We start from the raw sequence: 18,815 nt of genomic DNA, 5'->3' as shown, positions 1-18,815 counted from the left end.
AAAACATTACAATTCAAAATGTCGAAATCTAATTAATTAGCTACTACATATATGACAGTAGTAGTTAGCATCTGGGCTTTTTGTCTTGTTTCTTACATCATTATGGTTAATTCTAATTATGCTAATTGAACGTAAAAGCTACAAGCGAGAATGTTAAGATGGCAATAGTTCGACAACTATATCTATATACAATATTGTTATTGTTTTTTTTACGTTCTATTTGGCCGCTCCTACGTAGGGCAATACGGCCAGCTTACAATATTATTGCAAAACTTTCATACAAACAAAATTGTCTTTAATACAAGATCCTGAAGGCTGCTTTCTTCATGGCAAGGCGATGGAACATTCTATTATCCTCCTGCGGTGACTTTCTTGATATATCAGCGAATTATTATCCCTTAGTTCTCTCAGGCATGGCCTGGAATCCGGTATGACTCGCGAAAGAGGACATATGGAATTTTTATTATTAAAATCGATTCCCAGAATGCTCTCACTAAATATTCTTATCCCTTGTCAGGTCCCCCTGATTTTAGCGACCTTCCCGAAGGTACGAGGCTGTCATGATTTGACGAGTTCAAGTGATCCAATCAGGGTGTCATTACGGTGACCAGGAGTAGAAAGACTAGATAAAATACAGCCTTGACAGTTTAGGTGCGTACACTGCTGAAGAAGCACACTGAACACGGGCGTCTGGAAAATACATGAACAATCTCGTCTTGGAAACAAGGAGAGGTTGATTATCACACAAGGTCCTCTCCCGCAAAGGGTAGACGGTCTACTTTGGAGTAACCGTGGCTCAATTCTGGCATATAACGTCATAGTTAAAGCCGCCCGTTACACGGACGGGGGTCCCTGAGGCCATCAAGGAGGGACCCTCGGGCTCCTCTACTGTTGAAACGGCGAGTAAATCCGTTCAGGCGGAATAAAAAATCCCTTTCCGATGGATGGGAAGGGCATATAATTCCTGCAAATTAATTTGTACGGTGTACGAGGGGCAAGGGTTGGAGGATTTGACGGTAAAAATTATTTAGTTTTTCAGGAGAACTAGGGTTTGCGTGCTGGTGGCGAAGAAGTGACATGCTGAGATTCTACTGAACCTTTACACTAAGGATCTAGTAGCAATAAGAGTAGAGTTCAAGAACAGATAAGGCGTGCAGAAGGTAGTAGTGGCTATCTACGTCTATCTACTCTGCGACGCACCAAGATCACCACCGTCACAGGAACTATGTGACGTTGTAGAGTGTTGCAGCAGAAAAAGATGGCTAACCATACTTGGGTGTGATGCCAATGCGCACCACGTTGTTTGGGGCAGCACCGACATCAACTGATGGGGACTTGCTCTCTTAGAACATGTGCCTTCTCCGGACTCGAGAGGTTACGTTTGTCACCCGTGTCAGGAGGGAGGTGATAGACTGCACCAAATCATCTACGGTGACTGAAAATTATTGCAAAGTGTTGCAGGAATCGTCTCGGTCGGATCACAGGTACATCCAGTTCAGTATGAAGAAGGGATGTCACACCGCTCCTTTCGAAACCCAAGGAAGACTGATTAGGACCTGCATCGAAGACACCTATCAAGAAAACTTGTGGATTTTAAGCTTAAACCTCGAACAGTTAGTGCACTTGACCATGCAATCCACAGGCTTCTGCGTCAAAGAGGAGAAACTGATGGTGCTATAGTGAACTGGAGGCCTTACGCTGGGAACATTCGAAACAAGTGCCATGCGCTCCAACGAAACGAGGGATTTGGAGCTCTATAAGGAAACCCAATAAAAGGGTCAAAAGCCTCATCAAAAAGAAGAAAAAGACGTGTCGGCTGTAGGCTAAAGAAGATTATGGGGAAGAGTGGGGTCCCTGAGGCTGCCTGATAACTCCTACACGGAAACCGATCAGGCTACTCTGAAGAAATTGTTCCAAACCCAATAGTGGCAGAGAAGAGAATGAGACCGGGCATCGCTTCAATCATTGTTACTCACAAAAAACTGAGATGAAGAATCAATATGTTTGACCCATTTAAATCGGCGCGACCTGGCGGTCTCTTCATGGCCCTTCTTCGGGAGGCAGGAGATATCATAATGGGACCCCTGTACCAAATTGCTGGTGGGTCCTTGCCCCTGGGATATATAATCATACAGATACACATAATGAGCAGATATACGCAGATATACATTTCCGTCACGTATAGTGATGTAATCAAAAATGATCTTAGGTCTTAGGTATATTGCTACCATTTTTAGAAACGTGCGGATTTTGATTAATTTTCTTAGTTTAAAGTAGGTACTTTTGGATATGCAATCCTAAAAACTAAATTAAAATTCTATTTTGTAAGTAACCTACTAGAAACACGGTCATAAAACGGCCATTCGCAAAAAATGGCATGTAGGTACTTAGGTACATATTGTTATTTTGTTTTAATGAGATCATGGCAACCTAATTCAGTGGCGTATTTATATGAACGAACAAAATAAATAAGTGTAATAAATATAAATAAGTTTATTCTTCAAAAACTCCCAATGCTTCAACAACGAAAACAAATAACGCAAAGAGCAAACAAAGGGAACAAAAACTATCCATTATCGGAAAAAATATCTTCTTCCGAGTCTGACTTGTGCATATCGATAACATTGAACTGAGGTGGCTTTTACTTAATGAAAATCCATTTATCAAAATAAATAAGAACTAAAAGTTGAGATTTTCACGAAATTATATATTATGACATGACAATTGTTTCGACAACACCGTGTCTTTATCAAATGTCACAATCACATTTGATAAAGATACGGTGTTGTCGAAACAATTGTCATGTCATAATATATAATTTCGTGAATATCTGAACTTTTAGTTCTTATTTATTTTGATATCGATAACAACTGGGAGAGTATTACATGTATCGATCAACTTTTCCATTTCCCAAGCCAGACTTATCAGGCGGTCTGAGTGCCTAAGATAGTTCCTGAATATCTGAAACAAAATATTATTATTATTTTACTTGAGCAAGTGCTTCAGTCCATAAACGCAATACTGTATCAGATGTTACGGGATTGATATAACCTATTTATATATGTATATTTTGAAATAATTTCAAACACCTAAGTGTTTTTCTTTGAACATCAAATTATGAAACTACATAATTAGATCCTAAGATCTAATTATGTAGTTTTCTGGCAAGTGTTGCTTCAGTAACAGCTGGTCTTTCATTATACTTGAGTGAAATGGAATATTGCAGTCACTATTGCTTGATCCAACTTTCATTAGCCATCGGCTCCGCAAGTTCACAGTGATACGTTGCGTTGACTCAACCCATTTTTAAAGTAAAAAAAAAATTACATAAGTTAGTTTTTTCTTAAAGCATATAGTACTGACAAAATGAGAGTTTCCGTGGATACAAACAAAACTAAAACTTTAATCTCGATTCATGGATGAAAAACAGTCTACTTTTCCCATAAAAAAGAAATACATCAAAAATTTCGGTGTTTTATTTAAAAATAAGAATGTCATACTCCACAAAGCCATTCTTAGAGCCGACATGTAAAACTATACAGCGAACTCCTTCACCATATTTTTTCCGAAAACCGTCTTGCCAGCTCTCTCTAGGCACTCATTTCCTAAACGTAGAAGTAATTCATGTGTTCTCTCAAAAATGTCAGTCGTTTATGAGCAATGCATAGTTGTTCCATCAGATATTTAAGGCTTGAAATTCTCCATTTTTTCCAACAAAATGTCAACATCATCACCATCAATTTCGTATAAATCTTTGCATAGCAATTGTACTGTGACATGTTCTCCTATAAAGGAGAGCAAGAAATTATTAAAATGAATTAATTTACCCACGAAGAAGCAATGCCACAAATTATATTGTTCATTTGAAAAAAGGAAACGTTTCTCTTTTTTTTTTTCAAACCTGCTGAGTACATTGTATAAATTCGTGTCCGTAGCTAGGCTCGTGGGGTGCTGCTGGGAGCCCTTACATCCTAGGATGAGGGTTGAGAGCGGCTCTTAGATTGCAGATTCTGGGAAACTGGAAGCTGCACACAGAGGGACACCGACAACTGCCATCTCTCTCAGACAGGAACCAAGATGCCCTCTTTATGACGAGGGACAGGCTTGAAGACACCCTTTGCTTCCAAAAACCATACAGAGCGAGGATTCTTACAAAGGGCGACTGGCTCTGTGCGGGAGAAAATATTCTTGTGCCTCATGGGTGAGTCTGGTATCAAGGGGGGGGGGGTCCAAAACTGGCACTGAAACGAGCTGGAGTATATGGCAGCTCTCCTAGAGCATTTTATTTAGCGATTTATCCCAATATATTCCAGATACTGGTGTGCGCTCGCGAAAACTTCAACAGAGGGTACTCGGACAAGCACATCAAGCGGCTGTCCAGATTCTTACCTCTGTGAAGGTGAGCTCAGGATTACTTTACTGCCGAAAAATAGTGTAACTGGCGGAATGTTATCCTATCAATCTGGTCTGGGTACCCGCTCATTGAGGACAACCAAATGGCAGGACCGGAATCTTCCGCTGGAATAGCAGACTGCGTGCTGAAGAATCCGCGGAATAAATGGATCGAGAAGCAGTTCGCTCTGCCCTGGAAAACTTTACCGAAACTGAGGGTTCTAATTGTGGGACCCTTTACGCCTCAGGATCGAATATGGTCTCTCAGTCTCAGTCGAGCGAATACTAACGCTAGTAGCAATCCTAATAAGACCGTGCCATCTAAGAAGGCACCTCCACATCATGGCAGCAGCTGCAGACTTTGGGCTTATACGGAGAGGAATTGAGAAAAGCAATATTATTTAAAAAAATAAAATTCCAGCGCGGTTTGTACCGGTATAACCGGAAGCGTCATCTTAAAAATATTTAAATGGATGACTCTGCCGCCGTGTTATCCCAAGTTACAAAATTTTTACTGATTGTAGGTGGTTATACCTATTTATGTTACTTTTTCCATAACACACTGACGAATACACTCTGGTATATTCTTTAGGTAGGAATTCAAACAAAATTTACAGATAGATTATCCTTCTTTTTTGGTCTGGAAACCTCATTCTTATTCTTAATAGTTTTAGTTTGTGTTTTGACCGATATTGTAAAAACTAAGCCAGAAGTTGTCTAAAGATAAAGAACCGTATATTACGCAACAGGTTGGGTAAACTTTCTAATTCACTTCGTTTATTAAACACTCGCTGTGCTGCGTTCCGCTCGTACCATATAAATTCGTGACTCGAATGACGTTTACCACACTTGTTGCATAATATAAAGTGTAAACGTCTGTTCGTTGTTGAAAAACAAAGTGTTTAAATTGCCCAAAAACTAATTTTCTTCCAAATATGTTCAAAAATTATTTTGAAAGAAGAAAGATTAATTCCGAAACCACTGTGAACAGACGTTTATATGCAAAGTTGTTTGGATCCACGTATACTTTAAAATATTTTGTGGACAACTAACAAATTTCACATTTTAACAGTGACAAAAAGAATTGCACCTCGATTATAAAAAAAAACGGTCACACAAGCTTCAAGGATGTGTGGCACAACCCTGCATTTATGCACCATCAGATCAGCTTGTATACGAAATAAACAAAAACAAAAATATACAAAAAATATATAACTATAAAACTAGAAACTAAACATATTTCATATATCCAATATCATATACCAAGTCCGACTGTTTCTAACGTATTTTGAATTATATGACAAAAGTGAACTTTGCAGGTCTAATTAGATCTATCGATTTCTCCGACTGGATGCCATTGTTATACCGGGTGGCGCAGAGTGGATGGCGAATTAGAAGTATCTGACGAACGGATCAACTTATTTATTTTAACTTATACAGTGTGATAAGTGGTAAGTGCTCTATCGTTCCAAAATCTCGAAAATATACGCATAAAATGAAGATTTTATTCAGATTTCCCTATTACTTATGTATTACCGTTATCGAAATAAAAAATAATTTCCTAGATTTTTAAGCAATTTGAAACCTTGAAGAAATTTTAATAGGTCCGTGTTCTAATTAACCGAAAAGCGGAACTTTTCCAAACAGTTCTTGGAAGGGCTCAGGCATTCTTTCCTTCTTTTCTGGTATACCATTTTTGATGGAACATCAGTTATTGAAGAACACCCTGTAAATTGCCAATTTTTTTCGTGTGCCTTACTGACATACTACCTTAAGACTTTCTTTTAATAATGAACTTTTCAAAAATATATGACACATATTTACTATTTCAAAGCATACATCTTCTTTTTTTTACCTGGCCATGGAAAAAAGGCGTCCGTTTTCCTAATATATGTACTTTAGTTGTCAAACGGTATTCACAAACTATGGGTATTTAATGTACACGCAAGTTTATTTTGACAGGTAATTAAATTATTTTAATAAATTATGTAAATTTTATTTGCCATAGCTCGTATGTGTTAGATATTTTTGTAAAGCTAATTGGAAGTCCACTAAAATAATTAAGAGTTACATTAAAAATCACATGTTTAGTTTATTAACCACAATTTGTGGTTTCAGAAAAAAACTAACATCACTGGATCCTACGTAAAAACGCTACCTTTCTCATAGATTAACGCATAACGGAGCTACAAAAGGTGTCTAAAACTGAAAAATTTGCTGAAGATTGCTATAACATTTCTGTTTGCGGCACCTTTCATTTGATTTAAAGTTTATAATAAGTGTTTCTAAGTCGATAGGACAATATTTAGGTGGTTAGGTGAAAAACTTATCCTAGTATACTCTTATTTCTATAGAGTTTTCTGGCATAAAAATTTAACCAAAGCATTTTTTCCCTAATTTTGAGGGGTTCTGATTTACAGGAAAGGAAAGGAAAATGTACGAAAGACCGAATAAATAGACAAATTATTAATTCAAACAATATATTATTACCCAGTATTTGTTCATATTGGCTAATCATACAAATAATAATTACAAAGTATAGAAACAATAAAAGTATTTATTTTAAAATATGAGTATTACATACAAATTTGTACATATAAACAATAACTCAAATTAAACATTTTTAAACAAAATAGTTCCAATTTTAATTAAATAAAAATACATTCTCATGTACTTTATCCAATGACAAAATAATGTTTGTAAAACCGAAATTGTTTTCTTAGGACAAAAAACTTTTAAATAAGAGGTGGTATTATCCTAGCGCTTAATGCCAATCATATTAATGGTTGGAAAAGATTATCTTATCTTAGAATTTACATGGAAACTATCTTTTTACACTCACAATATATGTCCAGAAAATGTAAGATCATTGTGATATGTAAACAAACTTCCCAGTGGTGAATAACTTTTACAACCAACCTATAAGCCTTTTTATACCTTGTGTATTAAGATCATAAAGAGATTGCCACAACAAGATTAAAGCATAATTACCTTTTGTATGTTTTATTTTAACATACGCTGATTATCCAATCACTTTTTACTCTTACTACAAAGCCTTACATTCAAAAACAAGCTAGTTTCCATAATAGATTATCATTATTCTAATGAGTTTAACATCAAGAGTTGCTTTAAAACTTTGGTTTGAGAAGTTTCTCTGATTTCTCCCGCTAAGAACATTTCATCCACAACAGTATAGACTTTGTAAAAATTAAAAACAAGATCTAATTCGCAAACATTGTGAAAATATTCATTCAGAACTTCTACAAAATTGTGTATCGCCTCTAAATAACATAGATTGTTATCATTTACATCAACACAGATGCAAAAGTATAGGCCTGCATATCGGCGGTAGACAATTTTAAAATTACGGAACTAAAATGAAAATAATCTTATTACTCTGATTATTTTTGAAATGGATTAAAATTCAAAGAAAAACTGGTATATACAAAGGCTTACCTCCACGAAGTTGGTATGTTTAGCATCTCTTACGGTAACAACAGCATGAACTTCCTCTATTAGCTTTTGCTTTTCATCGTCATCAAAATTCATGTACCATTTTGCTAACCGTGTTTTTCCAGCTCTGTTTTGTATTAATATGAACCGAATCTGAAAAGATGTTCAATTTGTTACACGGAAGTACAATAGATCTAAAGAGGCGTATTCAATAAAGATTTTTGTATGGAAATTAGTACTTGAAAATGTTTTGCAATGGAATTTCTATAATTTTTTAATACTCCTTACCATTGTGTGAAAAAGACACTATCACTAGATGACTATTTTTCAAAAAATTAAAAGAAAACGGGTCAAACAATTTTATCCAGTAAAGTCAAATTACCGTCAAATTGTCAAAAAGTAATGACATTCGGCTGAACGTTTTCAATTTCAAAAACACCCGTGTTGTGGTCTGTGCTTATTAACCATCTGGTTATGCATAATTGCTTTTTCGTGTCATTATCGCATTCTTTTGCGAAAATGCTGAGGTTTCAGTTGTATACATTTTCCATTGATATTAATAGTAACGAATTATTGGAACGGGAAAGTCAGTTTAATTACGGAAAATAACCACTGGTTTATTCTGGGCATACGAATACGTAGGATTTGATATTATAATAGAATTGGCCTAATGATCCTAAGAATTTGCCGACTAGAAGTATAAGAAGAAATAGAAGAAATTAAAAGTTAAGCAGGTATTGATTTATGCATATTTTTATATAGCATCTAAGATTCATCTTAAAATCTATAAAAGATTATTTTGTAAATATAGGTAGGTAGGCATATTGTGCAATGCCACACATTTAGTGTGATATTGAAAACTCTATTTTGTGTTGGGTTATTTAATATTAATATGGCTTGTTGTTATTGTTATTGTAATAAAAAACGTTGCTGTTCCTGTTTTTGTTTTATTTTTGGTAGTTCTATTTTTTTAGCTGTAAGGAAAGACTGATTTTTTTCTTATAAATAAAAAGTTCATAAGAATGTTTTTTATTTAGTAAGAACTATTGGTTTGTAAAGGCCCTGATACATGTCCTTAAAAAAACAAATCTTATTACCAATACCTATACAGGGTTATTGACGGTTGAGTGTCCTTTAAGACGTTTATGGAGAATGACTTGGGGTAAAAACCTGAAATGTTGATTACCTATGTAAACGAATATGAGCTGCTTATGTAAATTATTTTTGGCCCTGCGGCGTTGCCCGATATATTCGTAACATATATCAACTTTCATTTTCTAAATGAAACATCCTGTATATTATTAACTTTTTAGATTCTGCGAAAAATTCTGGATTTTTCTTATGTAACGTGTACCATTATCTTGAACATTTTCGGAGATAAAAAATACTTTTAAAGAAATTTGGCAACGAACAACCCAATATAAAATAATTTTTTCAGCAACCCATACAACTAAACACTTGATTTTTTTGTTGCGATTCCCTATTAAATCGTAGTAATATGTATTTTCTTCCATTCACTGTTACAATTGAACACGCTAATAACGGAATATTAAGCTTATTTATGTAACATTTAATTATGAAATAATTAAATGTTAAACTTTAATTCGCTTTAACTACAATATTTTGGTTTTTTGCTTATAACTCGAAAACCAGTGAAAATAGATATACCACAGTTTGATACTTTTAGATGGCAAATTAATTGCTCATTTACGTTGCGATATAAAATATTGGGTGTTCCATTTTAAAATTCCTATGTAACATGTATTTTTATGTCTTGCCAACAATTTAATAGGGAATCGCAACAAAAAAATCAAGTGTTTAGCTGTACGGGTTGCTAAAAAAAATATTTTATATTGGGTTGTTTGTTGCCAAATTTCTTTAAAAGTATTTTTTATCTCCAAAAATGTTCAAGATAGGTTTGGTACATGTTACATATAAAAAATTCCAGACTGGCTCAAACCCAAGTCATACTGTTCACCGCTGCACACAGCGCTGGTAGACGCCAATGGCATAAAAGACAATGCCAAAAATTTTTTTCTCTCGAATGCCTCTTGCATTTGTTTGGGTGGGCAGAGGGGTCAGCAGTCAAATTATATTTCTCACCCTTTCCTTAATTAAACGTGGGAGTTCTACAAACTGTCTATCTGATAACTCGAACGGATTATTGTTATCTCTTATTAAACGTTGGTTTTACGTATAATGTTGTCTATGTGCTCTAAATAAAAGGTAATAAGCAACGGAATTACCCAAACCACAAAGAATTCAATTCAATTCAATTATGCGTTTCACAAAAAAATGTTGGGCTCGACTGCTAGGATCATTCGCCCATTGCCGACTTCCGTCGAGGATTTTCGCTTCTGGTCAATGACCACCACGTACAAAGAAGAAAAATAACCAATAATTTGCTCAGCTAGCAAAAAACGATTCTGACCGATACCAAAAAAATCGGCTTCCCCCCGCTTCCACCCCGGACCATCCGGGCCCATCCGGCCTCCATACCGGCGTGAACAGGGAAAAACGACGGGGCCGACGACGATTATCTCTTTAAAACATGCACTGAACACTAAAAACACTAAGTCCACACAGTGGAAACCGATATCAAACTTTTGAGGACGAATACAAGGGATTCTGTCGGGAGCGAACGGAGGTTAAACCGCCGCGTGCAATGCTCCACCACAGAATCCCCCACAAAGAACTATAGAAAGTTCAAACACGAAGCTATTAATTTCATACGTTACGTTTTGACAGCTGACGGTTAAAATAGTTCAGATACTTTTCAGACTCTTTTGTCCATTTTTTTTCTGGGGTCAGATGATGGTATCGGCCAGACCCTTTAATGGAAGTAGTATATTGCACAACATAACCAAGAATTTGGCCGATTTGTCTTAGCAACATTGGCCAGAAAAGCGTTAAAAAAAGGTTAAAAGTTTTATTTTAATTATATACTGAAAAAAATAGCCGGGAGTAGAACTTAATATTTGGTATAATGTTATAATTTTTGCTTAGTGATAAATATGCTCATAAGGTTATTTTACGTCTAATTCAATTAATCAGATATGAAATTGGTAATGAATACAGGTCCGGTATCAGCGTTAATTTAAATAATTTTTGTTTTTTTCAGTATTGTCTAAGTAACGATCCCAATAAACCATGTCACATACTTACATTTCGCGAAATCACCGTTATGTTGGACTGCGGCCTTTCAATGCAGTCTGTACTGAATTTTTTGCCACTATCTTTTGTGCCCTCAAATAAATTAAAGGATCTAAATAATTGGATGCCATCTGATGTTTCTGATCCTGAATTGGAAGGGGTCAGTTTGCATTAATGCTAAGAATTGTGATAGTATATTATTTATACATTCTAGGAGCTGAAAGAAAATGGGGATAGAGTTTTTGTGGATTCCCCACCAGAGTTTCAACCACCTTTGGATAAGCTAATAGATTTTTCTCAGGTGGATATCATTTTAATATCTAATTATTTATGTATGATGGCTCTTCCTTTTATAACAGAAGGAACAGGATTTCAAGGAAGGGTGTATGCTACTGAACCTACTTTGCATATTGGAAGGTATACAATTTTAATATTAATAATGCTATGCTATACCATGCTTATAAGTTTGAATGGTGCTGATTTCATGGAAATAAAACATAAACATTTGAATTGAGCAAACATTATATGTAAGCATGACTTCAATGAACATAAATTAATTTAACATAACATAAATTGAGACAGAAGATTCCTGATTTTTAAAACACCCATACTTAATTTAAAAAACTGTGTTAGGCTTCTATTGGAAGAACTTGTAATCTACATAGAACAATGTCCAAAGTCAAGTTTTGCATCTCAATGGAAAAATTTTACACACAAGTGTCCACATCCATTAAATGAAGCTTTCAAACCAAAATCTTGGAAGCAAATCTACAATATGAATAGTGTTAATACAAGTCTCTCTAGAATTCAAATGGTTGGTTACAATGAAAAAATCGTAAGTTTTTGTTACTTATTTTCAAATTGTTTTATTACTTTAGCAAATTTTGTATTTTGTTATTAGGATGTTTACGGAGCTTTGCAAGTAATACCTGCAAGTTCAGGCTTTTGCCTTGGTTCAGCGAATTGGGTAATTACATCAGATCATGAGAAGATTGTTTATCTAAGCGGTTCTAGTACTTTGACCACTCATCCAAGGCCTATGGATCATCACGCATTAAAAAATGCAGATGTTTTAATAATGACTGATTTAACTCAAACTCCTATCAGCAATCCTGATTCAATGCTAGGCGTTCTATGTGTAGTTGTTGGTAAGAAATCTACTTTATAATGCTTTCTAACAATTTATTTGGTGTGGGGTCTTATGATTTTCAATTAAGGTAATCAAAACTATGAATACAGAGTCTATAAAAATTAAGTGTTACAAAATAAAACTGTAGATTTCTTGTGAACAAAGAAAATATTTTTTCCCACAAAAATTTTCCGCAAAGTGTCATTTTCAATATACAGTGAAATTAGAAATGATTAATAAAAAGTGTTTTTTTTTTTGTTAAAACTTGAATCTTTGGTATGTGTATTCAAATTAAAAGGCCTTAGCAAAGTTTTGTTAAAGAAGTATCCTTTTCTTTTGTCAAAAGGAGTGTACAGTTTCACTTAGCAATCTACACTTTAATTTTCGTGCACCAATATTACAACATTCTTTTTATGTAACAATTAAGGCGTTTTGCATAAAACATATACAAAGCATATACAATTGTACTAACATGACGACATAATTAGTGTTGTGCCAATCGTTCATTTTACAAGAACCGAATCAATCAGTTACCGATTTTGAAAAGGACCAAATCTTTTCAATCAATCGTTCATTTCAATTCTTTTGTTGCCAACTGCAAGCTATAAACCATAAGCGACAATAGTCACTGAAACTGAGCAGTCCGAACGACCGGTTCAGAATAATTTGAATTTGCTATGTATTGGGTTGCATGAGTAATACATATACATATACATATAAGTAAGTCTACAGATCGATGTCGCAAGTCAATACTATACAATAATTATAACAATACTTCCATTCCTTTTCCGTTGTCTATTTCTGTCATGCATTTCAATCTTAAACCATTCAAATGAACCGTATTCCGCAAGGCGAATTCGATTCGGTCGATCGCTCGTCCTGCAATCGGTCGCCGTCTCACTTCAGACCAGTCAGGGCGGCAGCGAGAGCGAAAAAAGGTGATCGAATCGTTATGAACTAGCGGGATTCGGTTGTCCGATCCTAGGAAGTGATTGAATCAAAGTAACGAATCAATCGCGATTGACACAACTCTACGCATAACGAATGATGAAAATGAAACAGTCACCAAGCTTTTCAGGAAAACTGGACTGAGTTTACATGACAATGCTAAAGTATTTAGGCTTGAAAGAGAGGTGCCTAATAAAAAAAGATCTATAAAAGTAGTACTGTCGAGCAGACAAGAAGTCCTATCAGCATTAAGGAACAAGAAAACTATGTATGTATTAAAGCTGACAAACTGAAGTTCCGCTAAAATATTTGAAACAAGTGATACCAGAGCTAGAAAAACAAAGATGGGAAAGAAAATTTAATTGTAAAATATATCAGAGGGATTCCTAAATGAAACAGAAGTAGTTGAGATCTCGTGTTGGTATAGTAATCTATCCTCAGTAGTAAATAAGGTTGAGGAGTGGAAAATAAGCATATCATCTACATGTTCTACATTAGTACTGATAACAGAACCTGGCTTCAGGATGACATTGACAACAGTTTATTATCTCCTAATGGATACAGTACGTATTGAAAGGACCCTGAATTGCAAAAAGGTGGAGGGGTATGTGTTTTGATAAAAAATTCAATAAAAGTACCATGTTGATCCACCTGTTAGTTCATTATGGCTTAATCTGCAAATAGATAGACTTAAGATGATCGTTGCATGTTTTTATAGACCAGGCTCTACCACAACTGAGCAAGTAAATATTCGGATGATCAGTACAATAACCACGCACCAAATGATCAACTTTCCTAGCCGATATAGAAACACACAAAGCTCTCTTTTGAAGTTATTTTTATGCAATATTGACAAAAGCATTATTGATTTGAGATCAGAACTATCTGTTGGCTGTAGTGATCATATTATTATCACAGCTGAAACGCTTAGAGATTAGACAATGTTCTCTCCAGTCAAGAATTGGTCAGTAGTGGCGTGGTTCAGGGTTCTGTGTTAGGACGACTACTATTTACAATGTACCTTTTTGATGTAATTAATTTGGTTGAAATAAATTTAAAAAATTTTGCTGATGACAAAAAGCTCTGTGCTAACCCTAATCTTGACGCAGCAACGCTTCAGGGAGATTTAAACAGAGATGAGAATTGGTCGAACACATTAGTCTAAATGTGCAGTACTCAGAATCGATCCAGACAATATATAAACAATATATACTGATCAGCACACAATATTGTATACAGTATCAGAGTAAAGTGACCTTGGGGGTATCGTCCCATCAGACTTGAAATGGGAAAGTCAAATCTCAAAAAATGCTAAAAATGCTATGTTCCACCAAAACTCAAATATGGGTACACAGTGTGGAATCCATGATACACTAGACAAAATTCAAAGACTGACAATAAAACCTTACCCAAATTCCAATTCACAACTCTAAGGGAAAGAAGACATAGGGAAAATCTAATATTTATTTCTTTATTTATTTACGGTTTCACCAATTTACACAACTGTTACATACATTAAAGGCAAAGAGAGAGAATGACAGCAGTATAAGAGCAGTATAAGAGACATCAGAACAAAATATAACATTAACAATAAACAGAATTAAGTGGTAGCACTCAAACGGGACACATCAGAATCAAATGAGCGGAGGCTGCCGACAAAAGGATCAAGCTTTAAACAGTTGTACACTTTCAGCATTCTAGTAAGGCGTGAATAAACTCCATAATTTGCGCGATGGTAAGGTATGCGGAACATTAAGTTATCACAGCTTCTGTAATATGCGTTAAATTGTATGCTGTGTAAAAGACGTGGACAATAATACCACCCATTCAGAATCTTAAAGAGAAAAACTAAATCACTCTGAAATCGTCTGGTTTGAAAGTATCAATATTAAAGGCCTTAGTTATAATACTATAGTTGATCTTATACCCATTATAGATAATAACATGCGCCTTTGAAGCCAAAGATCTTAAAAATACCACCACAGCCCATACCACAGATGCATACTCCAGTCTGGAGTGAACCAAAGAGATATAAAGGAGTTTAAAGCAATGTGGAGTAGGTTGGCCACTATTGCGTACAACAAACCCGAGCGCTCGACCTATTTACCACTTCCGCAAAATGTGTCACAAAACTTAGTTTAGAATCAAGGCAAATACCCAAATCTTTAATGTGTTAATGTGTGACGGCCTCCATCAATGTTCTATCGGTTGTGAACCATACTCAACAAACGACTAAAGCTAATACTACAGCATTTTTTTTTACATTGAACGCAAGGCTATTAATCTTAAACCACAGGTAAATACTGTCCACAACCCTCCTGAATGTCTTCAAATTATCCGCAAACAAAAGACACTGCGATTCCGAAATTACGCTAGGTTAAAAAGGATAGGTCCAGTGTGAGGACCTTGGGGGAGTCCCGAAAAAATATCAATTTTACCTGAGATATAATTATTAATACGAGCCAACTGAGTACGACCAGACAGGAAACACCGAATCCACCGCACCAGCCCAGCCCCCAGGCCCATAGCTCTAAGCTTAGAGACGAGATGAACATGACCCACCCGGTCAAACCCCCCTTCGAGAAATCAGTATAGACACAATCCACCTGACCAAACTTCTCAAAGGTGTTTAATAAAAATTGTAACAACAAAGTTCCAATTTCTAAACTCATAATAAAAGGCATCATACTTTAAACCAACATCACAATCAATAGGCAACATAATCTCATAAGCCAGGTGATGCTCTGTAATATCCAATATGCTCTCTGATGCAACATAAACCTGAACCACAGGCAAACTCATAAATATCATATCTAAAAATTGACCAAACTTATTAGAGATACAGTTAGCTTGACCTAAATTATGGTAATTACAACCACACGCAAACCACTCTAAGAATTACTCCAAACCGCACTAGGTAAATTGAAGTCAACACATCACAATCTGCGTATCCAGCCAAGAGGTCTGAAGTAGCGGAAGTAAACTCCTTATACACCGAAGTAGGCGAGGAGGGAGGAATATAAACCGCACCAGGAATAAATTTTTTCACTCCGAACGAAACATGCACAAAAATATGTTCCAAAACAGAACAGCTAACATGAACCATGTGTGCGTTTAACTGTCTACGAACTGCGATAAGGGTCCCACTCCCCCTCCTCTTACCAGTATTTGCGTGGCTGCGGTCTTGCCGGAAGATAATAAAGTCACTAAAACCTAGTTCTGAATTCAAGTAGTCCTCGTTAAGCCACGACTCCATCAATATAAACATCATATATACAGCTATTAACAATGATAATAAATCTTCAGTTTTTTGGATTCTTGCCGTTTCTTGACAGCCTGTAGTTTTTTGGGTTTGAAAAATTCTTCTGCTGAACAACCTTCAGTACCCCATACTGAACATGTAAACCTGGCTCGCCAACAGAACGTGCTGCAAGCTCCTCATGTCTTCTCCTTAGTTGATCTCTCTGTAGTGGCGTTAACCTTTATAACACTATCAGTAAGGAATATACGGTTTGCAAGGCAAAGAGACAAGCGATGCATCAAATAAAATAACCTTCAACGGCCTGGGATCCGCGGTGTTACGTTTGCCCAGTCGAAAAGAATTCACCCGAGTTGCGGAAAGAACTTTAGATACATGTTCCTTATCCTGCACAACTCTCCGGTACATTGTACAAAATAATAGAGACATTTAAAATAACAAGTGGACACTATACGTGTAATGTTGAAATGATTTTAAGTCCTAGTCAAAATCCCCAACTTAGAGGCCACTCAAAAAAATTGACCAAAGAAAAGTCAGCCAAATTGAAGCCAATTGGACAGTGTACTCGTGGAACGCCCTTGCGGAACATATTGTTACTGCCCCCGGTGTATATGCATTTAAAAACCGATTAGACAAAGAACTAGAACAAAGTGCAGCGAGAATGAAAAATTATAGTGCATAAACAAAATAAGTGAACTTATAACTCAATAAGAGCTTCAACGGTTTTACCTCTTGCTATTGGAACATTACATGATTACATTAATATTTCAAATTTTTTGTTTTTTGCATATAATTTTTTTTAGTTGTTCAATCTTGTTTGCCCATTTATTGATTTATTTAATTTTTAAAGTTTTTGTACTTTTTTATTAGGTTTAACTTTAAGGGGAGGAGGAAATGTCCTTATACCATGTTATCCAACAGGAGTTGTTTATGACCTGTTTGAATGCCTGTCAGGAAAAATGCAAGAACTTGGTGTTTCAAACTCTCCAATGTTTTTTGTTTCGCCTGTAGCTGATACATCTTTAGCCTATTCAAATATCTTGGCGGAGTGGTTATCATCGGCGAAACAAAACAAAGTCTACGTTCCTGATGAACCATTTCCTCATGCAATGTTAGTGAAAAATTCGAAACTAAAACATTTCAGGCATATTTATTCTGATGGATTCAGTACAGATTTTCAAGAGGTGATCATACTTTCTGGTTGTTTAAAAAGAATAATCGTCATGACTATAATTTTAGCCTTGTGTAGTGTTTTGCGGTCATCCAAGCTTGAGATTTGGGGATGTGGTGCAGTTTATCGAATTATGGGGAAATAATCCAAGAAATTGTATTGTATTTACAGGTACTTACTGACAGTTACAAACATCGTTTATTGGTGCCTACATGCATTTTAATTTTTAGAGCCTGACTATGATTATATAGAAGCGTTGGCCCCTTACCAACCATTACAAATGAAAATAGCACATTGTGCTATTGATACTTCATTAAATTTCACCCAAGCAAACAAATTAATTAGGGATTTAAAACCTGCCACTTTAATTATACCTGAATGCTATACCAAACCACCGGCGTCCACTCCACATGCCACAGAATACGTAATAGAAAATAATTCTGAACGAACTGTTATACCTTATAAGTGGGGTGAGGTAAATTAAAAATAGAAATGTGTTAGGACCAAGAATACAACAAAAATTGAAGTTAAACTTAATGATGCATGTTTTTTAGGTAGTCAATCTTCCAGTGAAACGCAAGCAAGGTCAAATCTTTATTGAAAACACCGTGGCACAAAAAATTGTTCCTGTTGAAGTAAAACCTGGTGTTAGTTTATCTACAATTACGGGCACATTAAACGTCAAAGATAATATCCACAATATGCAGGTGTGATACTAGCAAACTTATTTTTATCTTCAATAATCAGAAACTAAATACCTAAGTTATATTTTAGGATATATCCCAAGATTGTAAACTTGTAAATAAGGATGTAAAGTATGAGTGGGGATCAGTAAATATCAATGAATTTAAACAGAAGCTATTTCAAGAAGGATTTACAGATGCCAAAGTTGAATCTTTGGGTGGTAATGTTGTAGTAATTCATTTGGTGAGTAATTTCTTGAACACAGTGATAAAAATGAGTTTGTAATTCTTTGAAAAAATTGGATTTTTCTTTAAAAATTATTATGTTAATTTATAAAAAAATAAAGCTTGTTCTCCTAATAATATGTTGTAAAATTTCAAAGAAAAATATTCTCAAGCGTTGTAATTTTTAGCAAGATGAGGATACTTTGATCCAACTAGAAGATAACAATACTCACGTGGTATGTAACGGTGACGAACAGCTAAGGACAAAGTTGAGAAATATTGTTATGCAGTGTTTGAAAAAGTTTTAGACTATTTTCAGTATATTTTCTTTTTACATTACTGCGACAAAATAAATGTTGACCGATCAACAAATAGTTTAAAATATTATACCTACCTAAAAAA

The 18,815-nt window shown here is 35.3% G+C and overlaps 2 protein-coding genes across 2 annotated transcripts; one reads left to right on the top strand and one right to left on the bottom strand.

Annotated features, from left to right (window-relative positions):
* Positions 1-6,867: 6,867 nt before the first annotated feature.
* LOC132702813 (AP-2 complex subunit sigma) lies at positions 6,868-8,243 on the bottom strand. The gene is made up of 3 exons (XM_060671610.1): positions 8,134-8,243; positions 7,849-7,998; positions 6,868-7,764 (listed from the first exon to the last, which is right to left on the bottom strand). The coding sequence occupies exons 1-3, from the start codon at positions 8,134-8,136 to the stop codon at positions 7,489-7,491; spliced, it is 429 nt and encodes a 142-aa protein (XP_060527593.1). The 5' UTR covers positions 8,137-8,243; the 3' UTR covers positions 6,868-7,488.
* A 2,486-nt stretch (positions 8,244-10,729) lies between these two features.
* Positions 10,730-18,813, top strand: LOC132704266 (integrator complex subunit 9). The gene is made up of 11 exons (XM_060674137.1): positions 10,730-10,910; positions 10,967-11,158; positions 11,213-11,415; positions 11,632-11,833; positions 11,900-12,146; positions 17,205-17,518; positions 17,574-17,676; positions 17,736-17,980; positions 18,060-18,212; positions 18,280-18,432; positions 18,602-18,813. Exons 1-11 carry the CDS (start codon positions 10,902-10,904, stop codon positions 18,719-18,721), a joined length of 1,941 nt encoding a protein of 646 aa, XP_060530120.1. The 5' UTR covers positions 10,730-10,901; the 3' UTR covers positions 18,722-18,813.
* The last annotated feature ends 2 nt before the right edge of the window (positions 18,814-18,815 follow it).

The sequence above is a fragment of the Cylas formicarius genome, unplaced genomic scaffold (assembly GCF_029955315.1).
Source record: "Cylas formicarius isolate icCylForm1 unplaced genomic scaffold, icCylForm1.1 PGA_scaffold_10__41_contigs__length_53128322, whole genome shotgun sequence".
NCBI classification, from domain to species: domain Eukaryota; kingdom Metazoa; phylum Arthropoda; class Insecta; order Coleoptera; family Brentidae; genus Cylas; species Cylas formicarius.
This window is presented reverse-complemented; position numbering and strand designations above follow the sequence as displayed.